General features: G+C 40.4%; 1 protein-coding gene across 1 annotated transcript in view; it reads left to right on the top strand.

Moving 5' to 3' along the window:
• Nucleotides 1-9,139, top strand: part of LOC145410458 (protein unc-50 homolog) — a 90,564-nt gene extending 81,425 nt beyond the window's left edge. The window contains exons 6-8 of the mRNA XM_080280610.1: nt 2,574-2,713; nt 6,132-6,233; nt 8,725-9,139. Of these exons, the coding sequence (XP_080136736.1) occupies nt 2,574-2,713; nt 6,132-6,233; nt 8,725-8,861 (379 nt within the window). The 3' untranslated portion in view covers nt 8,862-9,139. The remainder of the gene's footprint in view (nt 1-2,573; nt 2,714-6,131; nt 6,234-8,724) is intronic.
• Nucleotides 9,140-17,155: the final 8,016 nt, after the last annotated feature.

Below are 17,155 nucleotides of genomic sequence, written 5' to 3'. Positions count from 1 at the left end.
CACTGACCCATGAGCACGAGGGTCCTTTTCATCTGGCCAGGCAAATTTCGCAACGTGACAGAAACACTGGGTCTCCATACATCATAGGCCTAAGGAGTGGCCGAGTAATCTGGAGGGTGATGAGACTTTGACCATTCGGTAATGGGGGCAGGTGGCTGTGTGTGTCCGGGACTACTGTGGTGGGCCAGGGAGGATTTAGACCATGTGGTAGGGATCCATGCAGCCATTCTTGTTCACCTTGTGGGTTACACTCTGTCTACCTCGTGTGCCTCTGGGATATTACTGTACCGGTGCATGGGGTGGCCGGGGGATTTCCACCAGTTGGTAGGGACTTGTACAGCTATTCTCACTCACCTTGTGGGTTAGGGTCAATTACCCGCGTGTGGACACAGAAGCCGGTGAGCCATGGATCAAATATTTCTGGTAGCAGCCTGAGCTTTTATGAATGGTTATGGATAAATAAATCCGGTTACAGTTATAATATAGCCAAGGCCTAATGAACGGATATGGACTGTATGGATAATCCAGGGATTACTGCAGTATATAGAATAAATAATTATTCTTTGTCATCGAGAAATGTTTAAGTACAGGTAAACCCTGGTTTAATGATGCAGTTGGTTAGGTAAAAACCTATCGCCAGGTGGGTATCGTATTCGGGGTAGATTTAACATGTAAAGTACTGTATAGGGATGTGTTTCTGAGCTTTGGTTTTCCCCCCAGCCAAGGCCTAAACCCACCCAAGTGAGTCCAAGAACGAGTTTCTACCTAACCTAAACCCCCAAATAGCTTTAAAACTAGCTAAACTAAGCCTAAAAGCAGTTTATAACTCACCTAAACCCAAAAATAAAATCAGAAAATCATCACAAATAAGTCAGGAAAAAATCAGACTTAGTAAACTGTACCCCAAAATGACAGTGTTCACTCCATGAATAACACACATTAATCTAAGCTCAAAAAACAGTTTATAAATGAGCCTAAACATAAAATTTGTAAAATATCATCAAAATCGGTAAAATAAAATCAGAACCTATCATTAAACTTCATAAAAATCGGTAAAATAAAATCAGAACCTATCATTAAACTTCATCAAAATCGGTAAAAAATAATCAGAACCTATAATTAAACCATGGTTTGGCCGTCATTAGGCGGGGTATGGTGGTATTTCTACCCCCATCGCTAAGCTGAGGTATCGCATGTAGGGGTATTTTATCTCGGGGTATACTTGTACATAGAATGTGAAAGTTACAGAATTGTGTGGCAACAGTTCTTAAACTGAAGTTAAAGAATTGGTAGGTTGTAAATTTAAGTTACCGAGATGGTATAGCTATGAAATACTAATAGAATACTGAACAGACAGTCCTAATTCAGTGGTGTTTCAAAATGTCACAGCTTTTTTTGGCCTTAATTTGTTACTGTAAATTGAGATGAAGTGGAAAAATTGGAGAAAAAAGTTGCATTGGAACTTTAATTAGCAGTTTTCTCTAGTTGCAATGAAAACCCCATGAATTTAGTGACTTATCATTTCATTCTTGAGAGGATGTAATTCAGCTTAGGAGAAACTTTTCAACCTGAAGAGGTTAGCTGCAGTCTTGATCAACTTGGAGTAGTTTAGGTGAGTAAAATTGTTGAATACAGCCATTTGGTGGTTGCAAAAAAAATATAAATTATTAATTTGAAAAAAAGAATAAATAATAATAGTAATGATAAATAATAACCATCCACTCACTTGATGTAGTGCTGCTTTGGGTGTCTGCCCTTCCCTCTCCTTCCCTCCCCTTCTGTCTTTCTTTCCTTCATTCATTCCTCTTCCTTCTGCCTATGAGTGACTACACTGGGTAACAAGAAATATGGTTTCCTGTACACCAGGAAACCATTTGCTACGCTGGGTGGTAACCGTATATCCAAATTATTGTGCTTGGTGGTTTAGTGGGTAATTAAGGTGCTCCAATCAGATTGAGCCAGTGCAGGTTTATATCCAAGGGGTGGTTGGGGTTTATTGTTCATGTAATGCCACTTGGGTGAGTGAGGCTGGTCACGCTCATCTTAAATGTCAGGACCAACTTGCCAAGCCTTGGGCTCCTACGTTCTTATGGGGTAATGTAGGATTGGATGATGGATGGATGGAATAATCTTTAGATTGAAGGGGAAAATGGGAATGCTAGCAGTGCAACTTATTGTATCAGTGTCAAGGATGTAATGTAGTAGGTAAAAATGAGTCTTGGTAACTCAGTCACCTTTCCTTGGTGCTGCAGTTGACAGTGCAGTGGTAAATCAGTGTTCAGGAATAATGTTACAAATTTTGCTAGTATGAGTAGTGTTCATGTTGATGTTCTTTTATGCTATTAATTCCACAGAAAATGTAAGTAAAATTGCCCAATACAGTTTCATTGTTATCTCAAAGTAGAAGTACTAGTTTCCTCTCATTTTTAATACAGTACCCCAGTACCATTTGTGTGAAATAAATTGTGATATTCAGGAAAGCATCCGTGATTTATAATGGCTGCTTGTATCCAAGTCAGTCTTTTGTATTTGTTCAGTCATCCTTACTAAGAGGCACATTCTCAATCCACTAGGGCACTAACCAACCACTACCTGGTAAAACCGACGTGTCGAGACCAGGACGTGGAATGGGGCTATGCCTTCGATGTCCATCTCAATGCATACTTCCCTCCACTCATCATCCTACACTTTTTTCAACTATTCTTCTATCATGGTAAGTGATAATACACATATGAGAGCTGAATGAGAGTCAAATGCTTCAATCTTAAATAGCTATGCAGAACACAAGCCTCCAGATTTGGGCATTAATTTCTAAAGCACATTACAACGTTAGGAGGAGGAGGAGGCTTAGGATTAAAATCACTTGATTGCACAGGGTCATTAAGATAGACAAGTTTTAAATAAGTTCCTATATTCCTCTACAGTATGACCCACAGTTGTCAGTTTTCCACCCAGTTCCCATTGTTTATTGCTGTGTAATATGTTGACCTTGTTATTGGTGACTGCTGTCAGTTATGTAGTATGCAGGCTGATCATGCCTAATTACCACAGGTGTTTTATAAATAGCTATTAAAAACCACTCACTCGATGTAGTGCTGCTGTCGGGTGTCTGCCCTTTTCTCTCCTCCATCCTTTTTTCCTTCCATCCTCTTCTGTCATACGTTCCTTCATTCTATCCTTGCCCTTCTGCCTACGGGTTACTTTACACTCCCTCTTCTGTCTTTCCTTCCTTCATTCTATCCTCTTCCTTCTGCCTGTGGGTGACTCTGCACTGAGTGACAAGCCAAATGGTTTCCTGTACACCAGGAAACCATTTACTATGCTGGGTGGTAACCATATAACCAAATTTTGGCACCTGGTGGTTTAGTGGGTAATTATTGCGCTCCAATCGGATTGAGCCAGTGAAGGTTTATATCCAAGGGGTGGTTGGGGTTGATTGCTCTTGTAATGCCACTCAGGGATGAGTGAGGCTGGTCACTCTCATCTTAAATGTTGGGACCAACTGCCTAGCCCCAGGCTCCTACGCCCCTCATGGGGTAATGTAGGATTGGATAATAGATAGATACTGTAGATAAAAATCAGAGACTTTCCCTTAATATTGAGATTTTAGGTTTAAGCATACAGTCCTAAGTCTGACTGTGGTATACAGGATTTCACTGGTTTTCAAACTATTACCACTGACTGCTTATTTGGGTGGGACAGTCATTTATGCAATACAAAGTTAGCAATGTAGTAAAATATTTAAGTATATTTTAATAAGCACTGTGTTAAGTATTGCATTTACTGTAATTTACAATAGTTTTAGGTGGTAGGTGGGGGCACTCACAATTCACTCACTCGATGTAGTGCTGCTTTGGGTGTCTGCCCTCTCCTGTCATCTTTCCTTCATTCTTTCCACATCCTTCTGCCTACGGGTGACTTTACACTCCCTCTTCTGTCTTTCTTTCCTTTATTCTTTCCCCTTTCTTCTGCCTGTGGTTGACTCTACATTGAGTGACAAGCCAAATGGCTTCCTGTACACCAGGAAACTATTTGCTATGCTGGTCGGTAACCATATAACCAAAGTATGGCACCTGGTGGTTTAGTGGGTAATTAAGGCCCTCCAGTTGGATTGAGCCTGTATAGGTTTATATCCAAGAGGTGGTTGGAGTTTATTGCTCACATAATGCCACTCAGGGATGAGTGAGGCTGGTCACTCATCGTAAATGTCAAGACCAACTTGCCTTACCCTGGGCTCCTCCACTTCTCAGGGGGTACATAGGAGTAGATGATGGATGGATGGATACAATAGTTTTTCTGTTATGTGCTCATAGATTATTTTCACAGTACAGTAATAGGAAAGGCCAAATACAGTATCTTAATCCAAAGGTCTTAACCCTCTCGTTACCAATTGACGCAGGCTGCATCCAGACGCAAGCGAGTACTTGGGACAGTCCTGGGCACCCAAGGCCACACACTGAGAGACCCTGTCACTGCGCTATCCCCGAGCACTCGATAGTTTATTCAACAATTTATCCTCATACCCTTATTTATGCTTCGATAATCATTTTTTTTTTTCACCATAATCTTGAAAAAATGTAATTGCTTATGGTGTTGTAAAGAAGATCAACCAAATGTTAATTGTGCCTTTTTTTTTTACTTCAGTATTTTTCATTTTTTTGCCATAGAAATATAATTCTTATGGTAAATGTTACTGAGAAAAAGTTATAGGGAATTTATTTGGCTACATTTTGGTGTATAAAGAATTACTGGAGGTCAATTAGGGCCAATTTTACAGAGCACGAAAGGAAATTATCTTACACTTGACCAAGGCTTATAGCACATTGACTGGGGCAGTGGTGCAACACTGGGTGTGGGGTGTGTTGAACGCAGCGGAGGAATACACAGGATGCAAGTATTGCTTTGTTCTTGCCCAGAAATGGACGCAAAATCATTCCATAACCAAAAAACAGGGGCCATTTCGTTCAACGCAATTGGTGTCAAATGGTAACGAGCAGTTGAAATGTGCACAGATGCAGCCTGCATCAAATGGTAATGCGTGAATGAAATTTGCACCGCACCCATAAACACCAAAGGGTTAAGCTGCAAAATAAAGTAATCCTTATCCTGTTTTGAATATGGTTATGTAAATTTAGAATATTGCAGTACGTTAACATATGTGGTGATACAGTGGGGTCTCCCAATATGTGGGATGTCAATATGCAAAACACCTAATATGCGAACCCAGTTCAAGAAATTAATTTTTTAACATACGAAATGTGATTCTAGTGAATTCATAGTCTGAAAGCAAGAGAGAAACAGTGTTTCTGCTCAAAATGGTAGTAATCAAAGCCACAACCAGATAGCTGATTGGTTTCCTGCCCTTTCCCTCTCTCACGGCATCTCTTGAGTCAAGTCTCAAGACCCTCAATCTGTGTCTGCCCACACCACCTTCACATATTGTGGTGTTTTTGGCATTGTGCAAGACTCACTCTTGCTCATCTGCAACGTTATGGTCCCACTGCTGCATTCCAAGAACAAGAGGATCACTTGGAGCAGTAAATGAAAGTTATAGGACTGAATAAGCAAGATAAATGGAACTCAGACATTGGACGTGAACTTGGCTTAGGTGAATCGACAGTGAGGATCATATTCAAGAACAAGGAGCAGATTTTATGAACTGTCAATATTTATGGAGGCCCGTAAGTAAGTAGATGGGGGCAGTAAGGTTGCTAATCCTGCAGTTATACAATTGGAGTGCTACCTAGCACTCTACGTTCACAGTTCTTTTATCTTTGTTTGATCAGAAGTCGATCTTAAAATGATAGTCAGTGATGGGAAAGTGCTGTAAATGACAAAGATAGGATGAGGTGTCGACCATATACATTTATTTGCATTAATTTAGTCATTTGTAATACTATATGTGTAATTTCCAATGTGCAGTGCATTTTGTTGACCATATTCTCACATAGTGGGAGACCCCACTGTATTTGCAAATATAATACGATAAAGATTAGATGATGAATGAATGATAAAGTTAATTTTAGATAGGTTTAGTTAAAATACTTCTAACTTGCATTTATTTGGAGAATGTATACCTGTAATTGGTATGGTTAGTTAGTATATTAGATGCCATTCTCTCCCACTTGCAGTATTCATCAGGCAAGACTGGTTTGTGTCTGTTTTATTTGGCAACCTGCTCTGGGTCTTTGCCATTGGATACTACATCTACATCACCTTCCTTGGCTACAGTGGTAAGGGTTTAGTACAATATATGTGAACCATTTAATGTGTTGGGTGGTTTCCATATAATCAGATGGACACCCATTGGTGTTGTAGGTTAAGACACTCTGACCAGATGTGGCCCATAAGGGTTTAAACTGGAGGGATGGTTGGAGTTTGTTGCTCACATAATACCACATGGGTGCAAATACCTGGTCCCCCTCAGCTCAGATGTCCAGACTTTGTAACCTAGCTTAGGACCCTGACACTCCTGATGGGATAATAATGGATTCAGTGATGTATATATAGATGTATGTCAGTGTGGGCTGAGTAGAAGACCTAAACCAAAAACAGTGAAGGGGCATGGGGGAGGTTATGAGGGAGGGTATTGTCATATAAGACTGAGTTAAGGGAATAATGCTGAGATACAGTAAGTAAGTGATGGAGGGACATGATGGGGGAGTGTAATCCATTCAGCCTGAGAACATCATTTTTTGTAGAATTCTTGCTATCTTTTGACTGTTTTATTTAAGTGCTTGTTTAAAGTGTATTTTGAGGTGCTTTAACAATATGGGTACAGTACAGTGCTTACATTAACTGTCATAAAATATTTAGCACTGTGGTATGTGTCTGCCCTGTTGCAGTGTTGCAAAACATCAAACATTGTAAAATATTTATTGATTGTCAGCAGACATAGTCAGCTGATAGTAATAGTCAGTTGATTATCAAGAGACATTCTTGTGATATCAAGTGAGAAATAAGAGGTATTGTCCATATTGTTGTTTGGATCATTAGGAGTGGGAAAGATGTGGACTCAACTGCACTGATACTTGTGCATGATGGAAAGGTGCAAGCCATTTGCAGCTGCAGAGTGACCCAACAGAATAAAATTCCAGTTATCTCTCTGTCAGTCATATTAAGCCCTCTTTCCCCTAAAGGGTAGGAGGCTTCCAGAAGCAGGAAAAGCAAGCATAAAAGCTAAAGAACAGTCAGAGCACCCTGTGAAGTAGGTCACACATCAGTTCACAAATTTAAAGTCTTCAAAATTCTTGGCTTCACAAAGGCCAAATGAACCACATAAAATACAGTAGCACCACGATCCTTACAAGATAAAGCCATTCCAGATTTCTTATAAAAGATCTTTCCTTTATGAAGATTATGTTATTTCCAGGCAGAAATAGATTCGTAACCCAAGGGTTTTGACATACATCTTAAGAGGTGGGCTTGGACGGCTGCAGTATATCTCATATGAGTGAGATTTTCAACTTCCTACCACAATTTCTGGAATGTGCTGCAGTGCACAAATTTTATGGCATAGTGGGCTATCTGCCCTCTTTCACTCCTACCTCCAAGGCAGTGACCACAGTTAAAGGAACAGTAGCTGCTGTGAATGAAATTCATTAACTTCCTATCATATTTTACCATGGTGAAGCTCAAACCTGTTTAGAAAAAAACAGTTCTTGATGCTGAAATCAAATGCAAGACCAACAGTAGCAAAAGGAAGAGAAATAAAAAGGATGTAAATTATCAAAAGTAGTGCATCATGCTCAGTTTTTTTGGTTATTGAGCTAATTGGTAACTTACTAAGGCTCTGTCCAATCAGTTGCACTCAGGTATTTACTTGGTGGGAAACTTCAGACCACAATAACTCCAACAAAACTTAGTGAGGTGACCAGAAATATTTCTGTGGGGAGGTATGCCATACTATTTCCAAGTTGCTGATGTACATTCAAATTAATTTTGCAGTGGTCACCAAATTGGCCAAATTGTGCATCATGAGCAAATTTGCTGCCCATTGGTTTAATATTAATGTGCAGTACAAGGTTAAAACAGAGAGAGAGAATTTACTTGCTTCTCAGTTTTATCCATGTACCCTAGTTTAAGATGGAAGGTAATTAATACATTAGACCCCCATTATACAGTGAAGCAGTATGCGATGAATCTCTTATATGTTGGCAAAAAAGTTAGGATCTTTTTTTGATAGACGATAGGTTTTTCACTAATACGATGATTATGAGCCATATGAAGCCTCACTAGTTGATAAACAATCACTGTTTTTGCTTATACAGTTGACCTAACTCAGGTCTACTCATTTGTTTGTTCCAAGATGGCATTCGTTCTCGCCAGTATTGGGTATATTTTTGTCAGTGATGGAACAAGTGTGGTGTCGGAGTTCAAGCAGCAAGTGAAGTGCATTGATATGATATTTAGTTTATGGGAGTTGGAAACTTGTTTTTAGATTTATTTTTGATAGTAAGCAGCAAGTAAAGTGCATTGAAGTGAAGTAACAGCCAGTTTTGGCAAGTTGGAAACTTGTTTTTAGACTTTGTTGGGTGGGTGACCTTTAGCAAAAAGTGTATCCCCATGTTATGATTAACTCAGTATATGATAAACCATTATGGAATGGATATTTTCACACCAATCCCCATCGTAAAATGAGGGTGTGCTGTACTAAGAACTGCTAGGATTAATTTACATGCAGTATATCATCAAGAGATGTAATACAGCTTTTCCCTTTGCCAGCCCTGCCAATTCTTCGCCAGCCTCGGGTGTTCCTCTACGCACTGCCACTCCTGCTGGTGTTCCTTGCAATCACACTCCTCTTTCGTATCAACCTCTGTGGCATGCTTATGGACTTTTACCATTACCGTGTGCTTTAAAGTGGTTGTTATTGTGTTTCAGTTGAATTTAGATGGTATAAAGCTGTAGTCTTGTTGGCATACGAGACATAGTAGCACCTCTTCCCCTATTTATTTTTATTATTATTATTATTATTATTTGTTATTATTATTATTTACCATGTGGTCAACTGATTACAGCAGTGCATGTAGAGTGATGGTCTCACCATGTACATAAGCTTGATCCTCAAGAGGTAACAGGAGGAGTCATGTAATGGCAGCAGGGGAACTAGGCTGGCCATTTACCCTTAGATATACAGTACTGGACCAGTCAGTCTAGCCTCTGGCTTGTCTCAAAAATGATAATATGAAATTGGTATTTACCATTCTGTACTCTAGTATGGTGTTTATATTTTGTTAATGTGGACATACTTGGCATCAGTACCATACAAGAGTTTATCAAAGTATAATTAGCATATCAGTGAGGAGGTGTTACATAATCACACATACCAGTGAGAATGAGGCCCATAGTGATTTTTGACGTTGCCAGAGCTTTTATATACAGTATATCTATATATATACAGTAAGGCACCAGGTTTTGCATCTAATAGGGACTGTGAGGAGTGCTGTCAAAGTTGATTCCGCCAGCACTGGGGCAGGGCATTGATCTTGTGGAAAGTAAGCTAACAGGGACTGGGCCCATAAGACAACTCACCCCCCTAGTGTATTTCCGACTTTAGTACAACCTAAAGTTACCTGAAATGTTGCAGTTAACACATTGATTCATAAAGTAACATTAAATTAACAATAAAACATTAAAACATCACAAAATACACTTTATTACAGTATGTATTACTATTATTTCTTCCACATGTAACAAACACACTCATTCCATTCAAACATAACTTTCACCAGAAAGACTCTGGCATATTATACATTTTGCATATTTCAGAGTTACGAACACCTTTCTCCATTTCCGCCACAATTGCATTTTTTAACTTGTCATCATATTTACGTTTTTCACCCTCTTGCAGTAGTCACACTTGGCCTTCCCTTTAACGCATGCTGTTCCAGGTTCACGCCTTCTTATGTCAATTCCACTGTCACCCAGTCCCCTTACGGCACCACTTGAAGCACAAGATGATGTATTTTTGTCAGTTACTAATCAAGGACACAAGAGTGTAACATCAACTTGTGGGCACACCGAACATGTGCGGGAAACAGGCCAAAACTGACTGTTGGTGCTGGCATCGTCGTGGCGAGAATCCTAAACTTGTGGTGTCGGAGGGTGTGGAAGTGCGTTTTTTAGTCACCAATGTGCAATCACGGGACAAAATGACAATGTTTACTCCACCTATGACAAAAACACATTATTATAAGTCTAAAAACAGTTTATAAATGAACCTAAAGACAAAATTAGTCAAAAATATAATCAAAATTGGAAAAAAAAATAAAAACCTATCATTAAACTGGGGTTTGGCCATCGTTTGGCTGGGTATTGTGGTATTTATTACCCCTGTTGCTAAGCCGGGGTAATGCATCTAGGGGTATCATATGTTAGGGCATACCTGTGTATATATACAGTATATAGATAGATAGATAAATAGATACAGTGAGTCCTTGAAATACGAAAACTCGAAGTACGAATTTCCGATGGTACGAAAGCGATAAACGTAGGACAAATTCCACATTTCAAAAGTATCTGTCTTGATGGTACGAAAAACGATACGAGAGGAAATACGAAAAGTTCAAAATGGGTGCGCTGCACAGCGCCGTGCTCGCTTGTGGTCAGAAAACGAACTAACCCCTCTCTGGTAAACACATTTTAGCGCTCTTCCCAGTCGAGTAACGTCCGTCCTCTCCTCTCAGCTTCGTTGTAAGTTATGCTGTTCTTCACCTTTTTGTATTTTCACCATGCCTCCCCAGCGCCCTGCATCATCTCCAGCATCCGGGAAACCAGGTGCAAAGAAGAAACAGCATCGTTCTCTCACTTTTGAGAGGAAATTGGAAATATAATAGTTAGATTGATTTATTTACCGGTAAATGTACAATGAAAGACACAACTATCTTCCCATTTCAGTCTGAAGAAAATTTACACCAGGCGAAATACAATGAAAACCCTGTTTCTACTAGTGCGTGTTTCAAATGGTTCGATTTTTCCACACTATATTCGTCAGACTTTGGGAAGATACTTGTCTCTTTCATTGTACACTTGAAGCATCAGAAAGACCTTGCCAGTTCAATGCATAAGCCTCCAGTTTGTTTCTACAATTTTCTGACAACTTTCAGTTTGGCAAATTACCTTTTCTTGCTGAAAAATTTCCTCCCCGTTATTATCGTCACTTCCCCTACGATCGTTTCCAGCACAGTGGAAGAAACTCACTGTGCTCAAAGGTGGATATCGTTTACCAATTTCCTAGCTGGAGGTTGGGTTAGGTTAAAATTATTAGGTACAGATAAGCTTGGTTTGGCCAGGTTTAGTTAAACACTTAGGGAAGAACAGTCCTTTCCACCATTATGTTAATGAAATAAACAAGAGTGGTCACACCAGAACAGCTAAAAATGACGGGGAAACAGATTTAATAAGAAACGTTTACTGTATTTACCAACCCAGAAATAATATGAAAAATATAACAGACTATCAAGAAGAACTGATTTGGTAAGGTGCTTTTACTGCGTAAAGTAAAACGTATGTTTAGCCCCCTCAATGGCTGTGGGTTCAGATATTTGCGTGCTCCCGTGGTCGGCCTTGGGACCATTTTTTCAAAATTCTAAAATCAGTTTCTTTTTCTTACACATGTGAAAAGACTCATCTGGCACACCTGGCCTTTTTTTTTTTTCCCCCTAATCCCATCCTGTGATTTGCTATGATTCGTGTAAGAATTAATAAAATTAGGATGCGTGTTACATCAGCATGTATACATTGGCCGAAAACATCTGGGACGAAGTGAACTGTGAACGCCAGACTGCTTGAGGTGGTAGAGTAGGGTCGTGTAAACACACCAATGACACTCATTCCCTTCCCATAATTGCTCGCAGTTTTTTTTAGCTCACCCTAACTCAGCGTCACTGACACCAGTACAGTAAGGCGTTGTTCAGGGCCATCAGCTATGAAAGCGATAATGGAATTCATTATTGTTTGTATCAGTCCTCTCTCTTTTACTTATACACATAAGAACAAACAAAAGAATGAGCAGTAAATGTACACTAACTCTAAGGAGCAGAAATAACTGTGCTTAGTCGGTCCGAAATATATTGGGAAGAGTGATACCGAACAAAGAATGTGGAACTGAAGGCTGACCTACAAAACTTGGGACGAAAGAGTAATTTTTTTCTGATTAGCAAATACTTTTGTTCCATATCATCTCTTAAAATTGTAAAACCCATAATCTTTCGTGTAAGCATACAGCCTAAAGACCCAACCAATTCAGCTCATATTCCTCTGGTTTGTCTTCTATATTTCTCTGACTATTTTGAGGGTGGTAAATTATGTTCTCTTGCTGAAAGAAACTTACTCAAAATTAGGGCGCATGTAACATAAGCATGTAAACATCGGCGTGGAGTGAAGAGAACGCCTGACTGATGGGATGGTAGAATAGGGTCATGTACACACACCAGTGACCTTCGTTCCCTTCCCGTAATTGTTCGCAGTTTTTTATAATGCCCTAACTCAACATCATTCACACCGAAACAGTGAAGTGTTGTTCAAGGCCGGCAACTACGAAGGGGTTAATGGAATACTGCATGAAAAATTCAAAATGGGCGCGGTGCATAGCGTCGCACTCGCTTGCCGAGAGAAAACGAACTAACTCCTTTCTGGTAAACAAATTTTTGAACGCTTCTCAGTTGAGTCCACGTCCCTTCTCTCCTCACAGCCTCTCTGTACGTGAGGATATTTTCGCAGCCCTTCACCTTTTCATATTGTTTCGCTATGCCTCCCAAGTGCCGTGCATCATCTCCAGCATGGGGGGAGCCCACTGCAAAGAAGCAGCAGCACCGTACTCTAATTCTGAAAAGGAAATTGGAAATTATAAGACCCCATGAGGAGGGGCAGGGAGTCTCGGAGATTGGGCATGCTTTAGGCCTTGCTGTTTCCACCATGGGAACTGTGATGAACAAAAGGGAGATGTACAAGAATATGGCCACCTTCTCTACAATTGTATACAGGTATTGCTTACTTCTTAATAGGGGGGGGGGTGAAGTTTAGGTGGGGGTCCGAGGGGGTCCTGGGACGCATCCCCCCATTTATATGTGTACTGTATTTCAGTGGGAATAATCATTCCGATATACGAAATTTCAAATTACTTTTTTGGTCCCTATCCCTTTCGTATATCAAGGACTCATTGTATACAGTGCCCTCGCACAGTGAACGTATTCAGAGTAAACGATTCGCCTAGTGAATGATCGCCTAGTGAATGAGCAGGAGTAATCAGGTTCACAAAACCATAATGAACGAGTTGAACCCCAAGTGAACAAAATCGGGGAAAAGAGTAGGCCATAACCGCCGCCTCCCATATTGAATGACCCACCCTTCCCTAGTAGACACTGCACAAGAGGCCAGATCTGAGCAGAATCCAATGGAGGACGAAAATTTGCCTATGTCGAAGATCAGTAAAATTCTAGCGGCAGTGGATGATCTGAGAGAAGAGGTCAAGGCAAAGGAAACCAGCTACATTAGGACATAGGCAGTGCTCAGTGGAGTAGAAAACACTTTTTGTTATTACACTGGAAGCTGCAATACAGTAAACATAAGGAAAAAAACACTCATCACACACTACTACCGAACTCAAGAACAACAGGAGCCAGTTGCCTCTACATTGTCTGCTACGCATCCTGGTGAAGACGATGATGTGATATCAGTATTGTCATCTTTGGACTTTGAAGGTCTTATGGGAGAAGTGAATGAGGTAGAGGCACGTGGGGAAGTGGTTCAGTCAAGTGATGAGGGCGCAACTAGTGACGGGATCAAGGGAGTGGAAGGTGATTGGCGGGGTCACCCTAGGTGTATCTTCCTGCCCCAGGACCTCCTGTATTCAAGCCAGTCAGGACAGCCATCTGCTCCATTTAAGGATTTACAACCATGTGTTTTATGTTTTATATATCTGTACTGTATGCATTTGAAATGTGCCCTTTAGTACATCTTTGTGGCTAAAAAAGTGGACTTTGAGGAAGAGGTGCCACCCATATGCTATTTATCCCATAAGATATGTTGTTCACAGTGAACGAGCTCGTCTGTCGCCCATGAACTCGTTCACTGTGCGAGGGCACTGTATATATATATATAGATAGATAGATATAGATACATAGATAGATATAGATATGATAGATATAGATACATAGATATGATATAGATAGATAGATATAGATATTATATATATATATATATATATATACAGTAGTCCCTCAATTATCTGATGTAATAGAGCCAGAGGCATGTCTGGGTAGTGGCAGTGTCCGGATAATGAACAGTATACCCCCTACTACAGTATACCCAGACCCTACCTATACCCAACCGCCAGCCCATACCTAACCGATTTGTACAGTACCTCTGCTTACTTTGGCAGTATTTTCCAGTCACTCAGGCATATTTATGACATCAAAATACACATAGGAGTATCCAAAGCAATGCCAAATACCAAGAAAACCATTAAAAAAAAAACACTGAAAACCAAAAAAACACCCAGCCTATACACTACTGTAGGACAGTACCCCTCCTAATTTTGGCACTGTTTTCAGATCAGTCCGCCATATTTAGACATCAGAACACACCTAGGAATATCCAGAGTAATGCTAAACACCAAGAAAACTATGCAAAAGAAATTAATGAAAACCAAAAACACCCTACCTATACACTCCTGTATGTACAGTACCCCTCCTAATTTCGGCTCTGTTTTCAGGTCAGTCTGCCATATTTAGACAGAACACACATAGGATTATCCATATTAATGCTAAACACCACGGAAACAATGCATAAACAAAAAAAAAAAAAATCCATAAAAAAACTCAGGATGGTTGGAAGATCAGTTATCTGCCACCAGTAATACCTGCACGCGGGCCACAAAATAAGTCCACGGCCAAATATGCCACCGGAAATTGGTTAAATTGGTATAAATGGTATACAGTAAAACCTCTCTAAGTTGGAATAATTGGGGCTGAGGCCATTCCGACTTGACTATAATTCTGACTTATGGGAAATACTGTATGAGATTCCTGACTATCCAAACAAAAACAAAAAAAAAGTCACTTACCATGCTTGCAGAGGGTATAATCCAAGCATAAGGAGGGCCTCTTGGTAGGATGTAGAGGTGCTAGGGTAGCATATGATTGCTTCTGTGCAGCATTTCTTAACCATGATCACAATTGAATGACAGTTCTTCTTTATCGTAAAACGTGCTCAGCTTCAGGTTAAACTCCGCACATATGGGAGGCATTGAGCTACCAACATCGATCCTTTCCAAAACTTTCAGCTTCTCTTGAATGCTCAGGGTCATAAGCTTCATCCCCTTCCTGCCTGAAGGAGCCTTGGGAACCTTGGAAGCCATGCTGGTTAGGAAAAAAGTGCGGAATACAGAGTGGAATGCGAGAGAATACCAACGCGAGTGGTAGCAGATGCCAGACTGAGGCAGAGTGAGGCAAGAGATTGTGGGACATAGTAGCGCTGCCAAACAGAATGTACAGTACTGTTCTGCAAAGAAATCTGCTAGACTGGCCTAAAATGATAAAAATCCACCAGATTGATGGAAATTAGGGAACATTAAGGAAAACAAGGCTAGATAGGACTTTACAAAATGCCTGTTATAGAGTGAGCTTTATCATTTATTATCCCCCAGATGTTTTTTAAACCTCTACATTTAGCGGGCAAGCCACCATATTAGCAACCCTGGGCAGGAGGTGGCTGGCGGGCCCTCACAAGCCAGAACATGTTAAGCCAGTGCGTCATCATACTGAGATATGGCTTCCCTTAACCGAGATTTCATGTCTTAGAGGTAGTTTTACAAGAATTTTCTGACCGGTGGAGCAACACAAGCCCTCATGGCCTAGAATGATGTGTCATCATTCCAAGGTGGGTCTTCCATAAGATGTCATGACTGGGGAAATTTTTCCAATATTTTTTTTTTACCAAATTTTGAACATTTTCAATTATTTTCATTAATGATTTTCATGTGCCATTATGACTTGTGCATAATTCTGACTTATAGGATGCCGACTTGCAGAGGTTTTACTGTACCATCATCTTCGCTGGTGTGTATACAATAAGATAAGCTAATAAGAACACAGAAAACTGATGAGTTAAAATACAGAAATGCAGTGAGAGTAAATAGTGTTCTAGAGTAAAACTTACTTTCATGTGACTTCCCACCATCCTAGTGCAAAAAATTTTGCTAGCACCTTCCAAAAATTAAGCACATGTCTAGATGCACAATTTCATGATCTTTCTCGTGGTCACTTTAGAATTTTTATACAACCAATAGTATTCAAATAAATCACAAAAAAATTTAAAAACTCACAAGTCATTGCTATCAGCACAAAAGAGGGGAGGGAATGAGGGGGGAGCCGGGAGGGTATGGAGGAGGGACAGGAGGAGGGGGAGAAGTGAGGCTGTGGGCAGGATTTTCATCCTTCTGTCATGAAGTGGATGGGTGCTTTTACCGTACATTTACTCGTGGCTTGTGGTCAGTGTAACATGCCCAGTGGCCATGCGGAAACACAACTCCTGGTGACCTGGTGACTTTGGACGTTTGGTAGAGAGGCAGATGGCTCCTGTCACTGAACATGTACTCGTAGCTTGGGGTCTGTGTTACATGCAGGATGGCAGTTAGGAAAGTCTTATCCCAGTGGCCGCGTGACTGGACATTCGGTGAGGATGTGTATGGACATTTTGACACAGCCTGTGGTTACAGTCATATTACTTGGGCACTGGATGTTCATTGGGAGTGATCGGACCAGCGCGCAACTTTGACCATTCAGTACAGGGACGGACAGATATTTTAGCTCTTGTTGTGGGTTACAGCCTATTTCCTGCTCATGGCTCAAGCCCAGCGGCCACAGTACTAAATGTTTGAACATGTTGGCTGGCCGGCCGAAGTTCTTGGGGACTTTTACGTTCGGATAATAGCAAGTACAGTAAATTCGGATAGTGATTTAATAGAGCCAAGGTTCAGGATCTGGTTAATGAACAGATCCAGATACTTCACATCCAGATAAATGAGGGATTACTGTGTATATATATGTACATATATATATATATATATATATATATATATATATATATATATATATATATACGGGTATAACCTGGTTTAACGATGCAGTTGGTTAAGTAAACACGCATTGCT

The sequence above is a fragment of the Coenobita brevimanus genome, chromosome 85 (assembly GCF_032717465.1).
Source record: "Coenobita brevimanus isolate Jiangsu-jjx chromosome 85, ASM3271746v2, whole genome shotgun sequence".
Taxonomy (NCBI): Eukaryota; Metazoa; Arthropoda; class Malacostraca; order Decapoda; family Coenobitidae; genus Coenobita; species Coenobita brevimanus.
This window is presented reverse-complemented; position numbering and strand designations above follow the sequence as displayed.